The sequence below is a fragment of the Plecotus auritus genome (genome assembly GCF_963455305.1).
Source record: "Plecotus auritus genome assembly, chromosome: 3".
NCBI classification, from domain to species: domain Eukaryota; kingdom Metazoa; phylum Chordata; class Mammalia; order Chiroptera; family Vespertilionidae; genus Plecotus; species Plecotus auritus.
The window spans coordinates 91,425,323-91,444,287 of NC_137772.1; the positions used below are offsets into that span (position 1 = coordinate 91,425,323).

At 42.3% G+C, this 18,965-nt stretch overlaps 1 protein-coding gene across 1 annotated transcript in view; it reads left to right on the forward strand.

Annotated features, from left to right (window-relative positions):
• COG3 (component of oligomeric golgi complex 3) overlaps window positions 1-18,776 on the forward strand; it is a 91,077-nt gene extending 72,301 nt beyond the window's left edge. The window contains exons 19-23 of the mRNA XM_080662083.1: window positions 23-157; window positions 5,087-5,162; window positions 11,172-11,299; window positions 12,083-12,181; window positions 18,604-18,776. Of these exons, the coding sequence (XP_080518209.1) occupies window positions 23-157; window positions 5,087-5,162; window positions 11,172-11,299; window positions 12,083-12,181; window positions 18,604-18,633 (468 nt within the window). The 3' untranslated portion in view covers window positions 18,634-18,776. The remainder of the gene's footprint in view (window positions 1-22; window positions 158-5,086; window positions 5,163-11,171; window positions 11,300-12,082; window positions 12,182-18,603) is intronic.
• Window positions 18,777-18,965: the final 189 nt, after the last annotated feature.

Genomic DNA, 18,965 nt, shown 5'->3' on the forward strand with positions numbered 1-18,965 from the left:
GGAGGAAATTGTCTCTTTTTAGGGCACTCCTGAGATAAGAGAACATTATCTTGACTCGAAAAAAGATGTAGACCGTCATCTGAAATCGGCCTGTGAACAGTTCATTCAGCAGCAGACCAAGCAGTTTGTAGAGCAGCTGGAGGAGTTCATGACAAAGGTATAGACCTTGGTGCATATTCAGTAAAGTAATTTTGAATTCTTTCCTAGATTTCCTTTTCAATTAATTACTCTCTTGTGAAACTCTGGCAGAAAGAGATAGTAAGCCCAAGTCTTAATGATTTCGTCTAGGACATCACCTTGTTTCTTTTTATAGAAGCTTTTTGTTTTGAACTTTTAGATAAAAACTGCTTATAGCAGACCTCTGGTTACCTATGTTCTGTTGTCCACATTGAGAGTATCTGCACGTGGTCTGGGACTCTCACTTTTCCTAGATTAGGACCTGCATGGCAGTCCTGCTTATCAGGGTTTCCTATGAAGTGGGTGAACTATTTTCCTCTTTGTCTTACATGCTATTTCTCCCTTCCCTTTGCACGGATAATTGAAAATTGATTTTGTATCATTGCATTGTGTTTTTTTTTGTTGTTGTTAATCTTCATTGGAGGATATTTTTTCCATTGATTTTTAGAGAGTGGAAGGGGGCGGAGAGAGAGAGAGAGAGAGAGAGAGAGAGTGAGAGAGAGAGAGAGAGAGAGAGAGAAACATCGGTGTGAGGGATACACATTTATTGGTTGCCTCCCTTGTGAGTCCTGACTGGGGTTGAGGATTGGGGATCACACCTGCAACCCAGGTACGTGCCCTTGATCAGGTATCGAACCCGAGACCCTTTAGTGCACAGGCAAATGCTCTAACCATTTAGCAACATCGGTCAGGGCTCATTGCATTATTAATCACCAGATATATGAGTTTATAATCATTTGTTAATCTATCTGTCTCCTAGTTAAAATCCATTAACTATCTAATGCCAGCCACTGAAAAATTCAGATCATGACTATTTTGACTTTCCTGTTCCAGTCTAATCATTAAAAAAATTTAAGTGTTGTTACTAAGTACTTTGCTCATAAAGATGCTTAAAAAGTCTTGAAATTAACTGTAGTTTATTGAGCCTTTACTGCTTGTCCAGACTTTTATTAGAAAACATCATAAAAAGAATAGAAGTATCACAGACTTTTCTCTCAAATTTACTTAACTAAGTCTTAACTGGGAGACAAGATGTATCTATGAAATGACCAGAAGATAGCTAAGCAAATTGTTCATTAGTGACTTGTTGCAGGCATCAACACTAATACCTGAGCCTGTGATAAAAACAGAATAGATTAGTTTTAAAAAACAATAATTACCAAAAAAGCAAATACAGAAATGTTAAACCAGTCAAACTACTCTATTTATCGTTGGGGTATGTTACTGTTTAGTGGATTTTAGTCCACTCATGTCAAGTATTTGGAGAGAGAGAGAGAGTTTTCTACCATGTAAATTTAAAAATAGATGGTGGGAATGTTTTCCCCTAGGTTTCAACTTTTAAAAAATGGTACAAGTATTGATACTTCGTAATTTATTCATAAGTCATCATAGTTTTTACAAGTAAAACCAGCTTGTAGATTATAGTTTGTACAGGATGGGGCGAAAGTAGGTTTATAGTTGTTTGTATGGAAAATAATACAATAATTAACAAATAAGAATACAAAAATAACCTATTTTGTGTACTCACAGCTATAAACCTACTTTTGCCCCACACTGTATTTTTGGGAGAAGAGTCCACATTAATACTGGTGGGAAATATTGTAGATGAATATTTTGCAATAACAGCAGCAGAGTGAAACTTCCCATAGAAACAAGTTGATTATGGTGAAATCTAGGGTTAAAGGGTTTTTTTAGAAAAGTACAGTTTCCTTGAAATAAAGAGAATGAAAATTGACTGATGTGATCCTCCAAGCTGACATTAGTATAAGTTTGATAAATCTGGTAGAACTATACAGTTGTACATTTTAAAAGACTCTGGACATGATGAACATTTTTTAAACATTAGAGGCTTATGTAGAAACTAGAGGCCTGATGCATGAAGATTCGTGCAAGAATAGGCCTTCCTTCCCCTGGCTGCCAGCACCAGCTTCCCTCTAGCACCCAGGACCCAGGCTGCTTTGCTCCGGCTACTGCCAGGAACCCGGGACCCAGGCTGCTTCACTCCAGCCGCCACCAGGCATCTGGGACCGGGGCTGCTTCTCTCCGGCTGCCACCGCCACCCACCGGGATCTGGGCTACTTCGCTCCTGCCGCTGCCAGGCACCCGGGACCCAGGCTGCTTTGCTCCGGCTGCCACCGCCACCCACCGGGGGCGTGCTTCGAGCCGTGCTGCGGCCACTTGGAGCATGTCCCCACCCCTGGTGTGTGTCTGCTGGGGTGGGGGCATGCTCCGAGCTGTGCCGCAGCCGCTCAGAGCACGCTTCCACCCCTGGTGTGTGTCTGCTGGGGCTGGGGGCGGCACGCAGTCCCCTCCCGCCCATCTGCGCGTGCAGCTCCTCCTGAGCCGTTGTGATGCAGCCTCCTCCTGAGCTGGTTGTGAACGTTACGGCGTCCTGGCCTAATTTGCATATTGCCTCTCTCTCTCTCTCTCTCTCTCTCTCTCTCTCTCTCTCTCTCTCTATATATATATATATATATATATATGTATATGTGTGTGTGTGTGTGTGTGTAGTCCAAGTCTGAATTATATAATGGTTCTCCATGGACATACTGCATGTCTATATTGGGGACCTAAATATAGCTATGCTGGTCATGCATCTCCTTTTTAAAAAATTTTTTTATTGATTTTAAGAGAGGAAAGAAGAGGGAGAGAGAGAAACATTGATGTGAGAGTGAAACATCGACCAACTGCCTCCTGCATGCCCCCTACTGGGTATCAAGTCCTAAACCCAGGCATGTGCCCTGACCAGACACACAACCAACTGAGCCAGACCAGTAAGGGCTCATGTATCTCTTTTTATATTCTCCTTACTGTGGGATTTGTGAGGGAAAGACTCTCCACTAATCGTCATTGAGAAGACAGTTCATCCCCTCTTCTCATTCTATGGTGCCTAATTTTTCCTTTTCCAACCCTGGCCCTTCACTGCTCCTTAATGAGTTTCCAGTCAACATATTTAGTAGAGGACTGAGCATCCCTTTTATGTTATCTTACTCTAAATTTAGGTCCCTTCCTCTGTCCTGTTGGCATAGAGTGAGTCAGAGGTAAAGATATACACCATATACACATGCATATCCACACATGCATATACATACATACAGCATAAAATGTAAGCACTAGAGTTCACACAGATATATATGATCATTTAAGACATGGCTTCTTAGAATTTGTGGAGCAAATTTTCACTTTTTCCTAGTGAGTGTTGTTTTGAAAAACTTTAAAATGATTTTTAATTTTTTATTAAAAATATATTTTTATTGATTTTAGAGAGGAAGAGAGAGGGAGAGAGATAGAAACATCAATGATTAGAGAGAATCATTGGTTAGCTTCTTCCTGTACGCCCACATTGGGGATTGAGCCCACAACCCAGGCATGTGACCTGACTGGGAATTGAACCGTGACTTCCTGGTTCGTAGGTCGATGCTCAATCACTCCGGCCATGCTGGCCAGGCTAAAATGATTTTTAAAAGCAAATCTGTAAGTGAAGTTTTTTGTACCTTTTTTATTATAGTTGGCATTTCGAAGGTAACCAGTGCTTGCAACCTTGATAAATGATTATAAGAAAAACAGCATCCATAGGTACAGAAAGGAAACAGTATTTCATCTTTCATTTGGATGTATGCTTGTGGGTCTCAGCACTTACCATTTGGATTTAAGTCTCATCAACAAAATGTCCTCAGCTTGTTTTAAGCTTGGACAGATTTTATAAATATACTAGAGGCCTTGGCCTGGCCTGCGGAATTGGGTTGAAACTGTCTCTCCAATATCCCCCGAGGGGTCCTGGATTGCGAGAGGGCACAGGCCAGGCTGAGGGACCCCACTGATGCATGATTGGGGCTAGGAAGAGATGTGGGAGGTTGGCCAGCCGGGGCGGGGGACCGCAGGAGGGATCCAGGGTGTGTCCAGCCCGTCTTTCAGTCCCGATCGTCTGGACCCCAGCAGCAAGCTAACCTACCAGTCAGAGCGTCTGCCCCCTGGTGGTCAATGCACATCATAGTGACTGGTTGACTGGTTGACTGTCTTCCCCCTGGTGGTCAGTGCACATCATAGCTAGTGGTTGAGTGGCCTTAGCATATTATGCTTTGATTGGTTGAACAGACAACCGGACGACCGGACACTTAACATATTAGGCTTTTATTACATAGGATATGGGCTTGCATAGTAAACTAAAATGTGTGAGTGTGTAGAGAACATTCTTAGGTTGTCAGAAGACTTATTTTTTAGTTTTTAAAAAATAAATTTTTATTGATTTCAGAGAGGAAGGGAGAGGGAGAGAGGGATACAAACATCAATGATGAGAGAGAATCATTGATTGACTGCCTCCTGATTGACTGCCTCCTGCACTTGCCCCCACTGGGGATCAAGCCTGCCCCCCGGGCATGTGCCCTGACCTGGAATCAAACCATGACCTCCTGGTTCATAGGTCAACACTCAACCACGAGTAACACTGGCCAGACTCATTATGTTTTAACTAGAGGCTCGGTGCACGAATTCATGCACGGGTGGGGTTCCTAGACCTGGCTGGCGATCAGGGCTGATGGGGTCCGTCTCGCCCTGTCTGGGTCTGGGGTGCGGGTGAACCGGATTCGGGGCTGTCAGGGCCAGTAGCACGCTAACCAACGGCCAGTTCTGTGAGAAATCGGGCTCCCTCCTCCCTCCTGTCTGGGTCCAGGTTGCAGGTGAACTGGATTTGGGGCTGTCAGGGCCCCAGCAGCAAGGTCTGGGTCAGTGTGCGTCATAGCTACTGGCCGGTCGTTCGGTTGTTCTGGTCGTTTAGATGTAACAGGTGTTTAGGCTTTTATATATATAGAATATATAGAGATAGGTTCAAATAGTGGTATGTATCTTTTGAGAGAAGTACTAGTTTAATTTGTCATCAATGAAATGAAACTTTTTTTTTCTCTTTTACTAGGTTTCAGCATTAAAAACAATGGCCAGTCAGGGAGGACCCAAGTACACTCTCTCACAGCAGCCGTGGGCACAACCAGGTATTCACATTTTGCTATCTGGGATTTCTTTTTTTTTTTTTAGGATATTGATTAATTTCCATTTATATAGTCCTTGCTCTGACAGCTTGGAGTAGGTTTCCTACTCTTAGTGTGGTTTGGCTTAATACAAGATGCAGTTTCGAGCTGACAGGTCTTTTTTTATTGGCCACCACTACCTGCATTTCAACAAGCATTTCAAGGAAGGAAGAATTTTATACACACACACACACACACACACACACACACACACACAGTTAAAAATAAAATGTGGCTTAGATGGAGTCACTTAGGCTGCTGGTTTCTATACAACCACTTTTCACTGTGTTATACAGCTTTGATGAAAATACTGTAGATGACAGTATAAAATTATAGAATGAATGCTACTATTTTCAAGTATTATAAAGGAATGTGGTACATTTATTTTGTTCATCATTTTATGCAAGCTGCACCCTCTGTTCAGTGTTTTAGAGTGTTTGAGAAAAATGGTAAAAATTGTAGCATCAACTGGGAGTGGGCAGATACGGGTGAAATGTTCTCAATCTTACTCTTTCTTAAATGTACATTTTTATGTGTGCTAGAAGATTATTTTTGTTGTTGTTTCTTATCTTTAGCATTAGACATTACACATTTAAAATCATGACTAACTTTGTGAGTTATTTTAGGTACATTTTGTGATATTTTAAGTTGCTATTAAACCTGAATAAATAATTTTGTTAGATGGTATATTTGGCTGTCCCCTGGCTCATACCGTGATAGTGATTCTCTGAAACTAAAAAGGGCAAAATGGCAAAAAAAAAAAAATCAGTGTTTTAATTTGAGATAATCTGTGTCCAAATTGGTAGGGAAGCTTTTTGCTCATTGTGAGGGAGATCCAAAGAATGATTCTGGTTTAGCATCTACAAAGAATTGGCTGTCGATAAGCATATAATCTAGAATTAGGTTTTTAATATGATTGGTTTTCCGCATAAATGAATGTTATGTCTGTCAGGTATTTCTTTTGGGAAAGAGAATTGATGCTGTTCTAAAATTTTCAGTTATTATTATTTAACTAGAGGCCCGGTGCACAGATTCATGCACCAGTGGGGTCCCTCAGCCTGGCCTGTGCCAGCTCGCAATCTGGACCCCTCTGGGGATGTCAGACTGCTGGTTTTGGCCCGATCCAGGGCCTGGCCTGCAGGGATTGAGCCGAAACCAGCAGTCTGACATCCCTTGAGGGATGTAGTAGTGCGCGAAGCAGCAGGCAGCCAGGGAGGAGCCTGAGCCTGGGCTGGGCCCCACGCTGCTCCTGCTCATCCTGGCCCCGCTGCTCCTGCCACCACTGCCGCTCGGTAGTGCTGCTACGGAGGTGGGAGAGGCTTGCGCCGCCAAAGCTGCGCTTGTCAGCTGTGAGCCTGGCGTTTGGTGCCCGTTGGTCAGCTGAACGGCGCTCCCACTGTGGAAGTACACTGACCACCAGGGGGCAGCTCCTGCATTGAGCATCTGCCCCCTGGTGGCCAGTGTGTGTCATAGTGACTGGTTGACTAGTTGTTCGGTCATTCAGTCGCTTAGGCTTTTATGTATATAGACTAGAGGCCCGGTGCATGAAATTCATGCACGGGGGTGGGGGGGCTGTCCCTCAGGCCAGCCTGCAGCGTCTCCAATCTGGGACCCCTCAAGGTATGCCCGACTGCCCGTTCAGTCAGACATCCCTCTCACAATCCAGGACTTCTGGCTCCCAACCGCTCGCCTGCCTGCTTGCCTGAGTGCCCCTAACTGCTTCTGCCTGCCAGCTTGATCACCCCCTAACCACTCCCCTGCCAGCCTGATCGACACCTAACTGCTCCCCTGCTGGCCCGATTGCCCCTAACTGCCCTCCCCTGCCGGCCTGGTCACCCCCAATGGCCCTCCCCTGCAGGCATGGTCCCCCCCCCATCTGCCCTCCCCTGCAGGCCCTCCCCTGATTGCCCCTAATTGCCCTCCCTTGCAGGCCTGGTCCCCCCCCAACTGCCCTTCCCTGCTGGCCATCTTGTGGTGGCCATCTTGTGTTCACATGGGGGCAGTCATCTTTGACCACCTGGGGGTGGCCATCTTGTGTGTTGGAGTGATGGTCAGTTTGCATATTACCCTTTTATTAGATAGGATGCCTCATGTTAATTAACTAATGAAAATATATTTTTATTAATTTCAGGGAGGAAGAGGGAGAGAGAGATAGAAACATCAATGATGAGAGAGAATCATTGATCAGCTGCCTCCTGCATGCCCCCACACTGGGGATCTAGCCTGCAATCCTGGGGCATGTGTCCCAGTGGGGAATCGAACCATGACCTCCTGGTTCATAGGCCTATGCTCAACCACTGAGTCATGCCAGTTGTGCTGCCTCATGTTAATTTAAAGTTGAATTAGAACTAAGAAGTTGAAAGAGTAGCTCTGTATCTCTTAGGAAGATTTGTAAATGTAGAGAATTATCAATTGTACTGAAAGGAAGACGGTATTATTTCAAAAAATTTGCAGTGTGAACTTTGTTGATGTCAATATAAGTTTGCATTGATTTGCTTAATTGCAAGTGAACTTTGTGACATGCTTTAGGCCTTCCATTTATTGTATGAGCTTGGGGTTTTTGCCACCTTACTGAAGGACAGAGAGCGTACTCGATGCCGCAGTACATTCTGTCAGAAGACACAAAGCCAGATTCTCTTACAATACTGGAAATTCTAACCATGGTTGACCTGGTGGCGACCACCTGTTTGACCCCTCACAGTCAGGAGCAGACTTGTTAGTGCATTATTCAGCATTGTTCTAGAAAGAGTTCTAATCATTTTTGGATTAATTGGGCCAAGGTTCAGTCACTTACAGAGCTTATCTCCAAATAGGAGCTGATTTTATTTTGAGCATTTAAGTAAATGAAACTCTTGGGTGTAATCTTTCTTCAGATAGATAGAAACCAACAAATAAGCCCAGGCATATTTATATTTAGTGCAGCCACGCCCAGGGCCTTGATGCATAGTGTCCTCTGGGAAGGTCCTTTCCTCAAGTGGAATCTGAATAGAACCCCCAGTGTTGGTGCGTTGAGCTCTTAAGCATCACTAGAGTTGTCGCTGAAAGGGAGCTGACAGAAAAACAGATTAAAACAGGGCTTGCTGCTTTGTTATTAACACATTTTGTTTTTTTCTAAGTGAAGAGATCTTGGCAAATGATAGGACTTCAGTTTACCTACTTGTATCTTCTGACTAGCCACTGGGGCTGGCTGTGGAGTTGCTTTTTCTTGCTCTGTAATACAAGAAGCCCACACTTAAATGACAAAAACAGGTTTTGTAGTTTTTGAGATGGGAACATCAAAAACAATTGAGGGAGTTGTTTTGGGCCCCTAGAAACCCAGCGTTACTGGTTCATGCAGATTTGATCAGGTTACAGGGTTCATTTCATGATAAACTCACAGGAGATCCAGTTATAAATTAGGATGTCATTTTGTTAATTTACTCTGGGAAATATGTATTTTTAGGAATTGGAGGATACAGTAGTCCCCTTTATCCACTGGGGATACAGACCCCCCAGTAGATGCCTGAAACCAAGGATAGTACAGAACCCTGTAAATTCTATGCTTTAAAGTTCCTACACATACATGCACTTTATGGCTTCTTTTTGGCATATCCAAATTAGCAGCATCACTGCAGGTAAAATAAGGGTTACTTGAACACAAGCGTTGCCATACTGCAGAAGTCAGTCTGACAACGGAGATGGCTACTAAGTGACTAACAAGCAAATACAGCGTAGATATATTGGACAAAGGGGTGATTCATGTCCTGGCTAGGATGGCGAGAGTTTGTCACACTACTCAAAATGGTGTGCAATTTAAAACTTATGAATTATTTATTTCTGGAATTTTCCATTTAATATTTTTGGACCATGGTGGACTGAGGGTAACTGAAATGTGGAAAGTGAAACCTCAGATAAGGGAGGATTACTGTACTTTATTTACTAGGCTCCAGACACACCTTTTGGTGGTCAAGGGCTCTGAAAACAGTCTTAGTGGTCCTTGAGGTGTGTTAGTAATGACAGAACTAGAGCCTGTGGAATTAATGGTCTTAAAGGAGCTTTCATGTATTTTATGAAAAGTAACCACTTTCTGGATTATTTGTTCTTGAGAGCATTGGCACTTTCCTATCCTGCTCTACCACAACCGTCCTCAATTTAAAAAAAAAAGGGTTCTTTTTATATGATATAAAATTTGAATTGTGAGAAAGTATAAAATGAAAAGTAATTCTGTTCTCCACCTCCAAACTAATCCTTTCAGAGGTAACCATGAGTAATGATTTCCTCCCATTATTATTATTTAAATATATTTATTGATTTCAGAGAAGAAGGGAGAGGGAGAGAGAGATAGAAACATCCTCTATAATAAAAGCCTAATATGCAAATCGACCAAATGGCGGAATGACTGGTGGAACAACCAGTCGCATATGACACGCACTGACCACTAGGGGGCAGATGCTCAATGCAGGAGCTGCCCCCAGCCTGCAGGCCCCAGGCCAGCCAAGGTGGGTGCCAGCGGGGGGCGGGGCTGGAAAGCAGGCAGGGCCAGGCTGGCCAAGGCAGGTGCCAGCGGGGGCCCCTTGATTGCCCCACCAGTTGCCCCACAGATCGGCCCTGATTGCTGGCCAGGCCTAGGGACCCTCCCTAGGGGCGATCAAAGGGCCCCCGTATATGAATTTTGTTCACCAGGCCTCTAGTCAATGATAAGAGAATCATTGATTGGCTGCCTCCTGCATGCCTCATACTGGGGATTGAGCCCACAACCTGGGCATGTGCCCTGATCGGGAATGAAAATACGACCTCCTGGTTCATAGGTTGACACTCAACCACTGAGCCATGCCAGCTGGGCCTCCCCATATTATTTATGTATATACTAACTTATATGGACCTAAAACATGTTGTATAAATAAGATTATATTTATTCTTTGTATTTTTAACTTACTCTGTAGCTTGGGTCCTTTCTGTACCAACCTATCCAGCTCCATCCATTCAGTTTAATGGATGTACAGACTATATCCCTGTAGCACAATTTCTTTTAATACTTTTAGTAATGGTACTTAAGTTATTTTTAGTATTTTTGTTTTTCCATACACTCTTTAAGAAATGTCCCTGTACACACATATTTTATTTTGTGAGTACATCCAAGGTAACTTTCTAGCAGTAGAAAGGTTAAGTGAGAGAGTATGTGTATTGTTTATTTTGCTAGACATTGCTCAATATCCCTCCAAAGAGATTGAACCAATGTGTACTCCCATCATTAGTGGATGACGGTATCTGTTTCCCCATACCCCTGTCAAATGTGGCTATTCACAATCTTAATTTTTGCTAATCTGAAAATATATTAGTATGCATTTCTTTAATTATGAGTGAGGTTGAGCATCTTTGAATTATTAATCAGAATTTTCCTTTGTAGCTTTCTAGGTTAATTTCCTCTTCTAAATACTTTTGTACAGATTGCTACTCTTCCATTTTAACTTTTTTTTCAGACACTACACTTTGGCTACATAATTCTACATAATTATCTCAGTTAGAATTTTCTGGAATTCTATTCCCTTTTTGATAATACAGTATAAGAATTTAACAAATGAATTTTTAGTTCCCATTCAGTGTATGTGGATATTTTCTGAATGATCTTGTAAGGCAGAGAGCATCTCTTACTGTGATTCAGTTCTGCAGTTGAATAGGCTCATTTACCTTAGCACTTAATCTCCAAGTTCCAAAGGCACCAACCACATTACAGCCCCAGTGAATGTCCTGAAGCATGCCAAGGATTTCTTTTTGCTACCTTAGCCCTGGGGATTAGGATTTTGTATTTAGAAGATTATTAATGTTTATAGAGTTTGTGATTAAACTTGATAAATAAACAAGAAAAGTGAAAGAATTCTTTGGGGAAATAAAGAGTCTTTTCTTTTGTTATTTTTCTCTCCCTATATTCCCCTCTGAATTAAAATGGAAATGTTTCTTCTCTTTGTGACACAAATGAGGTTAATTTCTTTCCAGCAAAAGTCAGTGACCTTGTGGCAAGTGTCTACAAGACCATAAAAGCAAAGCTGCCTCTGACCTTGAGAAGTATGTCATTGTACCTATCTAATAAAGATACCGAGTTCATCTTGTTTAAACCTGTTAGGGTGAGTATCATGATAATTTATTTGAATGTTGGCCAGTCTCTTCAAGTGTTCTGGCCTTGTCTACCATTTTCCTCTTCCTGACTTAAAAATAGTATAACTCTTTCTGTTGGCATACTGTTCTGGTGAAGTTAACTAATAATCCCTGTGATTCTTGAAAGGTTTACAAGCGGCATTTATCTGATTATACCTCCCACACACACCCCCCTCACTTGGTCACTGAAGTACTTTCTCCCTAAAAGTAGAAATTAGTAAATAAATACATAAATAAATAATTAGACCTTCACATTGGATGTGTGGCCCAACACTTGAAAGAGCAGCCTTTCAGGAATTACACCTGTGTTACTGGTGAGTAATGGAAATAAACGGCTTGTAGCAGCCACTAAGGTATTAAATGTCAGAGCAAATTTAGAACTCATAACTTCCAGCTCTATTTCGGGCTCACATCCTTACCCAAGGCATTGGCTGATTTTTAAAGTACAGTTTGTGTCTAGGAACTTGATTGTCTTTTGTTAAGAAATTGCTGCTGAAGGTTCTCTGGGGGCACAGGACTTGCTATGGTTTGGTTTTCCCAGGAAGCATTCTATGATAAGTCTTACTTGGGTTGTGCTAGCATGTGAAATATTAAGTGCAAACTATGTCTTTGGTAATCCCATGAAAGATACATTTCCTCCACTCGTTTTGGCAATTATCATTACGATTTAACTTTTTTAGTGCTTCATGTTTAAGATGGCTGTAGATGTTTTTAGTGACTCACTTAATATGATTGCCTTTTCTCTTTCTCAGAATAATGTTCAGCAAGTCTTCCAGAAGCTCCATGTTTTGTTAAAGGAAGAGTTCAGTCCTGAAGATATCCATATCATTGCTTGTCCTACTATGGAACAGGTAATCCATAGTCTGAAGATTCTCGTTATTTAGTTGTTTGAGTAAATATTGTATAATATTTTATTCTGATGAGCAAGAGTTCAAACTTTGTCAGATTTTTGGTCATGGTTTTGTAACCGGACAAACAATGGGCAAACAATGGGTCCGTGCTGCCTGTCACCACTCGAGCCCTTAAGCAGAGACAGGATTGAGTCATATATGAGTGTTTATTCCAATATTGCCGGCAGCATGGGAGAGTATTAGGTCATCCACAAAAATCGGCTCTACAGCCCACCATAAGCCAGCGGCTTATATTGGTGGAAGTACAAAGGATAGTAGGCAAAAGGGCAAATGGACAGTTTACAGATATGCAAAAGGACTGGGGATCTTCAAAGGGCTTAGTGATATGCAAGGGCTGGGGTTACACAGGGAAATAGCCAAAGCGTATGCCGAATGGGCACTTAACAGGTAAGCAGGCTGGAGATTTGCAAAGGCCTGCAGGTATGCAAAAAGGTCTGGGGATCTTCAAAGGGCTGGTGATTCTGGTATCTGCAACAAAGTTGTTAATCTTTCCATGGTAATGGGCAGCTCCAAATGGTGGGGTTGGGGACGTAGGGGAGGGGGAGGGGGAGGGGGAGGCCGGCTGCATTTCCAGGTGAGCTCCCAGGTCCTGTGTGCAGCTGCCAGCCAAGTTAGAATGTGCCTTCTTTAATCAGAACAAAACAATCACAGTTAACAGAACATGATTAATATTTATTACAATACTAGCTGGTTCCCCAACATGCTATTTCTGCCCCCTTTCAGTTTTAGAATTTTCAATTGCTTTTTAATTCTTTCTAATATTGAAAGTTGGTGTGTTTAAGATGAATGAACTGTTTGTGAAAGATTCAAATAGTGGTATTTAGGTTGCTGAATAATTTTGTTTGCAATGTTATGAAAAGAGGCCCACATTTCAAATGAAAAAGTTATTTTAGAGATAAGATGTTATAAGTATTTGTTTTTAGAAAACTGAACATAGAACTTAGTTTGTGATTAATTTGGTTCAGTCAGCAAGTTTTTAACCTATTATGTATTAGGAGTAGGCTGGTTCTATAGATGATATTTTAAGTTTAGTATAGTTTAGTATTTTAGTAAAGTAAGAACTAGAGAATTTGGGAGAAAGTGGTAAGGTTGGTGAGAGCCTAATTGGAATGGATGGAGACTGAGAGGAGAGAGACTAGAGGTAGAGAGTGTGGGTAAATCTTTTGAGGGATTTTTTATATGGGGAGAGAAAAGATGGGGTGGTAGTTGGAGGAGAAATGGGTCATTTTTTATTGAAATATAATTCATATACCATAAAATTCACCCGTTAAAGTGGACAGTTTATTGGTTTTCCATATAGTCACGAAATTATACAACCTTCACCACTATCTAATTCCAGAACATTTCCTTCCTTCCTTTTTTAAAAAATATATTTTTATTGATTTCAGAGAGGAAGAGAGAGGGAAAAAGAGAGAGAGAGAGAATCATTGATTGGCTGCCTCCTACATGCCCCCTACTGGGGATTGAGCCCACAATCCGGGTATGTGCCCTTGACTGGAATTGAACCCAGGACCCTTCCGTCTGGAGGTCTATGCTCTATCTACTGAGCCAAACCAGCCAGGGCTAATTCCAGAACATTTTCATGGTCCCCCCAACCCCTCCCCCCCCCAAAAAAAATCCCATACCCATTAGCAGATTCCCCATTCTCTACTCTTCTACTAATCTACTTTTTGTCTCTATGGACTTGCCTACTCTGGCCTTTTATCACTCGTCTTTTTCTCTTAGCATGTTTCCAAAGCTTATCCATGTTGTATCAAGCATCAGAACTTCATTTTTTTTTCATGGCTGTATATATTCCTTTGTATGGATAAAATGGATCATATTTTAAAAGCTATTTCGGTAATTCTAGGGTGGTACATTAATAGACTTTTTATAAGTTATTTGAAGTAATTATATTCTGTGATTATACTGTTAACTATAATTTAGTTAGGTTTGTTTTCAATATTTAGAGATATTTTCCCCCATTTTGATTTGTGTTTACTCAAGAGTCAATTTGTGATTCAACCCCTGGGTGGCAGTGTTTCTGGATTGACCTCTGGGTCTATAGGTCTTCTCTAGCTAGTGTTTAGATTTTGTTTTTCCTGTGGCACTTAATACCGGTTTGGGGGAAAGGGTTGCCCCAGAGCTGGTTCTCTGATGGTTATTCCCCACTCTGATCCCCAGGTTCCACAAAAACAACTTTCCCCTGCAGTCTCTTAGAGTGTCCCCAATTGGGTGATCCTATGTGTTGGGCTTAGTTATCAAAAGCAAGGATTTAATCAGAAAAAAAAAAGAGAGAGAGAGAAAAAAGAGTCAGAGTAAGTGCGTGAACTCCGGCGCTGCGCGCAAGTCTGTGCAGTCTTTTTCAAACCCTTGGGTCTAAGCAGCCGGCACACTTTTAAATTTTTAGGCTGTTGTTTTGTGCCCAGTTCAGCTATGGGTTGCTTTTTAGAGTTCCCTTCTGTTAGCAGCTCTGCGGACCCCCTTCCACATTCACGGATCACGCCAGCCCCAATGGCCGCGGATTTTTCTGGTCGCAGACTTCCCCAGGTCCTCCAGCTCCTACAGTGCGCGCGTTTCTCTCTCCTGCCCGGACCACAGACCTCACCTTATCCCAGGTGAAATCTGACCTTTCCGTGGTGGAGTGTAGAGCTCCTCTGAATCCGCTTGCTCACACCACTTGGGAACCGGGGTTCTCGGGTTCGCAGCTGTTCACTGGGTGCCGTTTTCAGGCTTCTGATAACATCCACTTTCCCCTTCAAGATGGCGCGGTCTCCATGTCAGAGCTGGTCGCTCCGGGAGGGAACCCAGCAGCAGTGGGGGCTGCCCGGTTAGGGGAACCCCGTCCGGCAGTCCCCCACAGTCTCCTGGAGTATAGCTGTCCCTCAACTCACCAACAAACACTCCCCGTGCGACCACACACTTTCCCTTTGTTCTCTCACTCACACATTATCTTGCAGTCTGCCTTCCCGTCGGCAGCCATCTTCCTTCCTTCCTCCCCCGTTTTGATTTAATTTTGTTTTTTAATTAGATAAAATATTTACATGGTTTCCAAGTCAGAATTATAGATAAGATAAATCTGGAGATGTCTTGTTTCCCATTCCAGGACCCTACAGCCTTTTCCTTTTCCCCCCGTAGATAAATATTTTTGTTATTGAACTATAGGTAACTTTTTATTTGTTATTGTTATTAACCTTCCTTTTTTATTTTGAAAAAATGGGGGAAACACATGTTTATATGTTCATGAGGAAGATCCAAAGAGAGGGAAAAAGTTATGCTGGAAAAATGTCCTTGAGTAGAGAAGGGGGATGGAATCTCAGGAGCTGTTGGAAGGTGGAGCCTTTGTTAGGTGCCTGGGGTTCCGTCTGTGGAAAAGGAGAGAAGGCTGAGTGGGGGGCACATGTGCGGGAGTAGTGGATGTCTTGGGAGCTCATGGAAGCTGTCCTCTGCTTCTCGTGTGTGAGTGAAACAGGAAGGAAGGTCACCACTGAGAGTGAGGAGGTGCTAAAGCTATGAGGAGGAAGGCTCAGTTGAGTTCAGTGGTTACAAATCCAAGAGAGACTATTCAACATAATTGTCTAATTTTTTCCCTCCAGTCATAGTCAGTTGCATGATTGTAAGTGGGGAGTAGCGGGGCAGGACTTATTAAGAACAGAATTCCTGAGCTTCCACGTGACTCCTGCCAGCGAGATGCATGCTTTAGTGCAGTGGTCGGCAAACTGTGGCTCGCGAGCCACATGCGGCTCTTTGGCCCCTTGAGTGTGGCTCTTCCACAAAATACCACAGCCTGGGCGAGTCTATTTTGAAGAAGTGGTGTTAGAAGAAGTTTAAGTTTAAAAAATTTGGCTCTCAAAAGAAATTTCAATTGTTGTACTGTTGATATTTGGCTCTGTTGACTAATGAGTTTGCCGACCCCTGCTTTAGTGTATGTGTGTATATATCTATAACTTATAAAGATTTACAGTTTGTGCAACTCAATTGCTTTGCTTTGCATCTTTCTGTTCCTTATTCTTTTGAGCCACTAAATTATTTTCATGATTTCCCAGTGGGTTGAAACCTACAGTTTGAAAAACATTAATAGAAACCCTCATTTTTCTGTGCCTTGATTCTGTTTCAGAACTGTTAACATTTTCTAGATAATAGCTGGTATTATTGCCTGCTGGCAAGTGCTGTTCAAAGCATTTGACATGTATCATCTCATTTAATCTTCACTTGACCGTCCTATATTTATCCCATTTTACTTACGAAGAAGCTGTGGCCTTGAGAGGTTAAGTCACTTGGCTAAGAACTGCCTGGTGGAAACCAGAACCTTGTATTTCCATGCTATGCATTGTTCCCGGAGGGAACCATCTGGTTTACTCTCACTTTCTTGCTCATTTTAAATTTCCCTGAATTTTTGTGACCCATTTCCTTTTTAAAAATAATTGAATTTATTGGGGTAACATTGGTTTATAAAATTCTATAGGTTTCAGGGATGCAATTCTATAATACATCAACTGTATATTGTACTGTGTGTTCACCATGCTAAGTCAAGTCTCCTTCCAATGACCCATTTTCTTAAGACCCAATTATGGCAGTAGAGATGGTCCCTGACTTATGATAGTTCAACTTATGATTTTTTTTTACTTTACGATGGTGTGAAAGTGATATGCATTCAGTAAAAACTGTACTTGGAATTTTGAATTTCTTCTTTTCCTGGCCTAGTGATATGTGGCACAATACTTTCTCATGCTGCTGGTCAGGGACAGAGAGCCACAGCTCCCAGACATGAGGGTAAATAACCGATATTTTACCATGGGAACTGTGTTAAATGCTAATGTAATGGGCTAATGTAAGTGTTCTGAGCATGTTGAAGGTAGGCGAGGCTAAGCTGTGATGTTTGGTAGATTAGGCGTATAAAATGCATTTTGAACTTAACGATATTTTCAACTTACAGTGGGTTTATCAGGACATAACCCCATTGTAAGTCGAGGAGCATCTGTACAAATATTTTTATAACTTTGTTTTATAATTTCAAGCCTACAGAAAAATGCAAGAATGGTAATAAGGAGCTTTACTCAGCTGTTCAGTTTGCCCCGTTTGCTTTATCATTGTCGCTTTCTTCTTTCCTCTCCCTCCTTGCCCCTCTTTTTTAAGTCATTTGAGAGGAAGTTGGGAGACACTGTGCTCCTTTATTTGGAAATATTTGTGTATTTCCTAAAAACGAGGAATTCTCTTACTCTGCCTTCCCACAATGCTCAAAACAGGAAATGTAACATTGATACTATTATCTAATCCACAGTCCGTATTCAGGGATCCAGCCCAGATGCTGCTGCTTGTCACAGCTCTTTAGTTTCTCTTAATTTGGAGCAGTTCTGTAGCCTTTTTGGCTTTCTTTGCCTTGACAGGCCAGTTGTTTTGTAGAATGTCCCTCAATTTGAAGTTGTCTTTTTTCTCATGGTTAGATCCAGGTTTTATATGTTGGTCAGGAAAAACACAGAGGTGATTTTGTGTTCCTTGCACTGGATTATGGGGTTATTTTTTTTTTTAAATATTGATTTTAGAGAAAGGAAGGAAGAGGGAGAGAGAGAAACATCATTGTGAGAAAGAAACATGGATTGGTTGCCTCCTGTACACGCCCGACTGGGGATTAAACCTGCAACCTAGGTATGTGTCCTGACTAGGAATCAAACCCGCGACCTTCAGTGCACAGGACAATGCTCCAACCAATTGAGCCACACTGGCCAGGGATGCATGATTATTTTGATTATCAAAATAGTTTATACTTTATAGAAGGGTTCACTGCTCTCTTCATTTAATTGCAAGTCTTGCTAGGGCCTAGGTGACAACTTGCCGTGTGCAGGCTGTCATTTCCCCTTTGTCACCAGGTGGATTTCTCTGGCTTTCTGGCAGGCTCCATGTCACAACCCCCTTACGGAGTGGTCAGGGCGCTCCTGGGTTCAGTAAGAATGAGCGTGTGAGCGGAAATTCACTTGTCATGCCTGTTCTTATGCTTTTGAGAGTCATTCAAAGAATTTGTCAGACATACAGCTCTTCTGAAAGCACCCTCTGCATAGAAAGAGGTGGAGTTGATTATTTAGATGTATTTCTGTACCTTGTTAGTGTTGGTCTGTAGTTTACTCTGTTGTCCTTGTTGGATTCTGAATGAGTTGAGGGTCTGGATTAGGTGATGTGTGTAACTCCCCACAGGCCTTCATCAAACTCAGTGCCCAGTGTCAGCTTCAGCAATCAGATCAGCATCGCAGGTCCAGTTCATAAGGCCATGTTACCTGGTCTCTTAAAAATCTTAAGACTTTTCCTCTCATTCTGTTTTTGAGGCTCTAAACAACTTTTCCGTGGTATTCCACAGCAGAACTAATGTCGCCTTTCACCTTGCTTTTCAGCTGAACCTCTTACTATCAGTTTCTAAATAACCAGACCAGTCCGGCGGTGCTTGTAAATGGTCTGTCCAGGAGCGGCTGAGAGTCAGGTGGCTGCAGGACACTTGAGGAACTGTACGTGGGAATGTCCCTGAGAACCACTCAAGCATGCTACTTATCGCTGACTGCAGGATGAAATACAAGCAGAGGGTTAAAAAATTGGTGTTTCCCTTGTAAAAACATCAAAATGCCAAAGATTAATCTATGAGCAGCAGTACTTGCCTCATTTAAATGGCCTCAAGAAATATAAGTTTTTAAGAGGTGACCATGGTGGGCACGCGGTGAAATGGTTCTTAGCAAAAGATGTGCAATGAAAATAGGTTGCA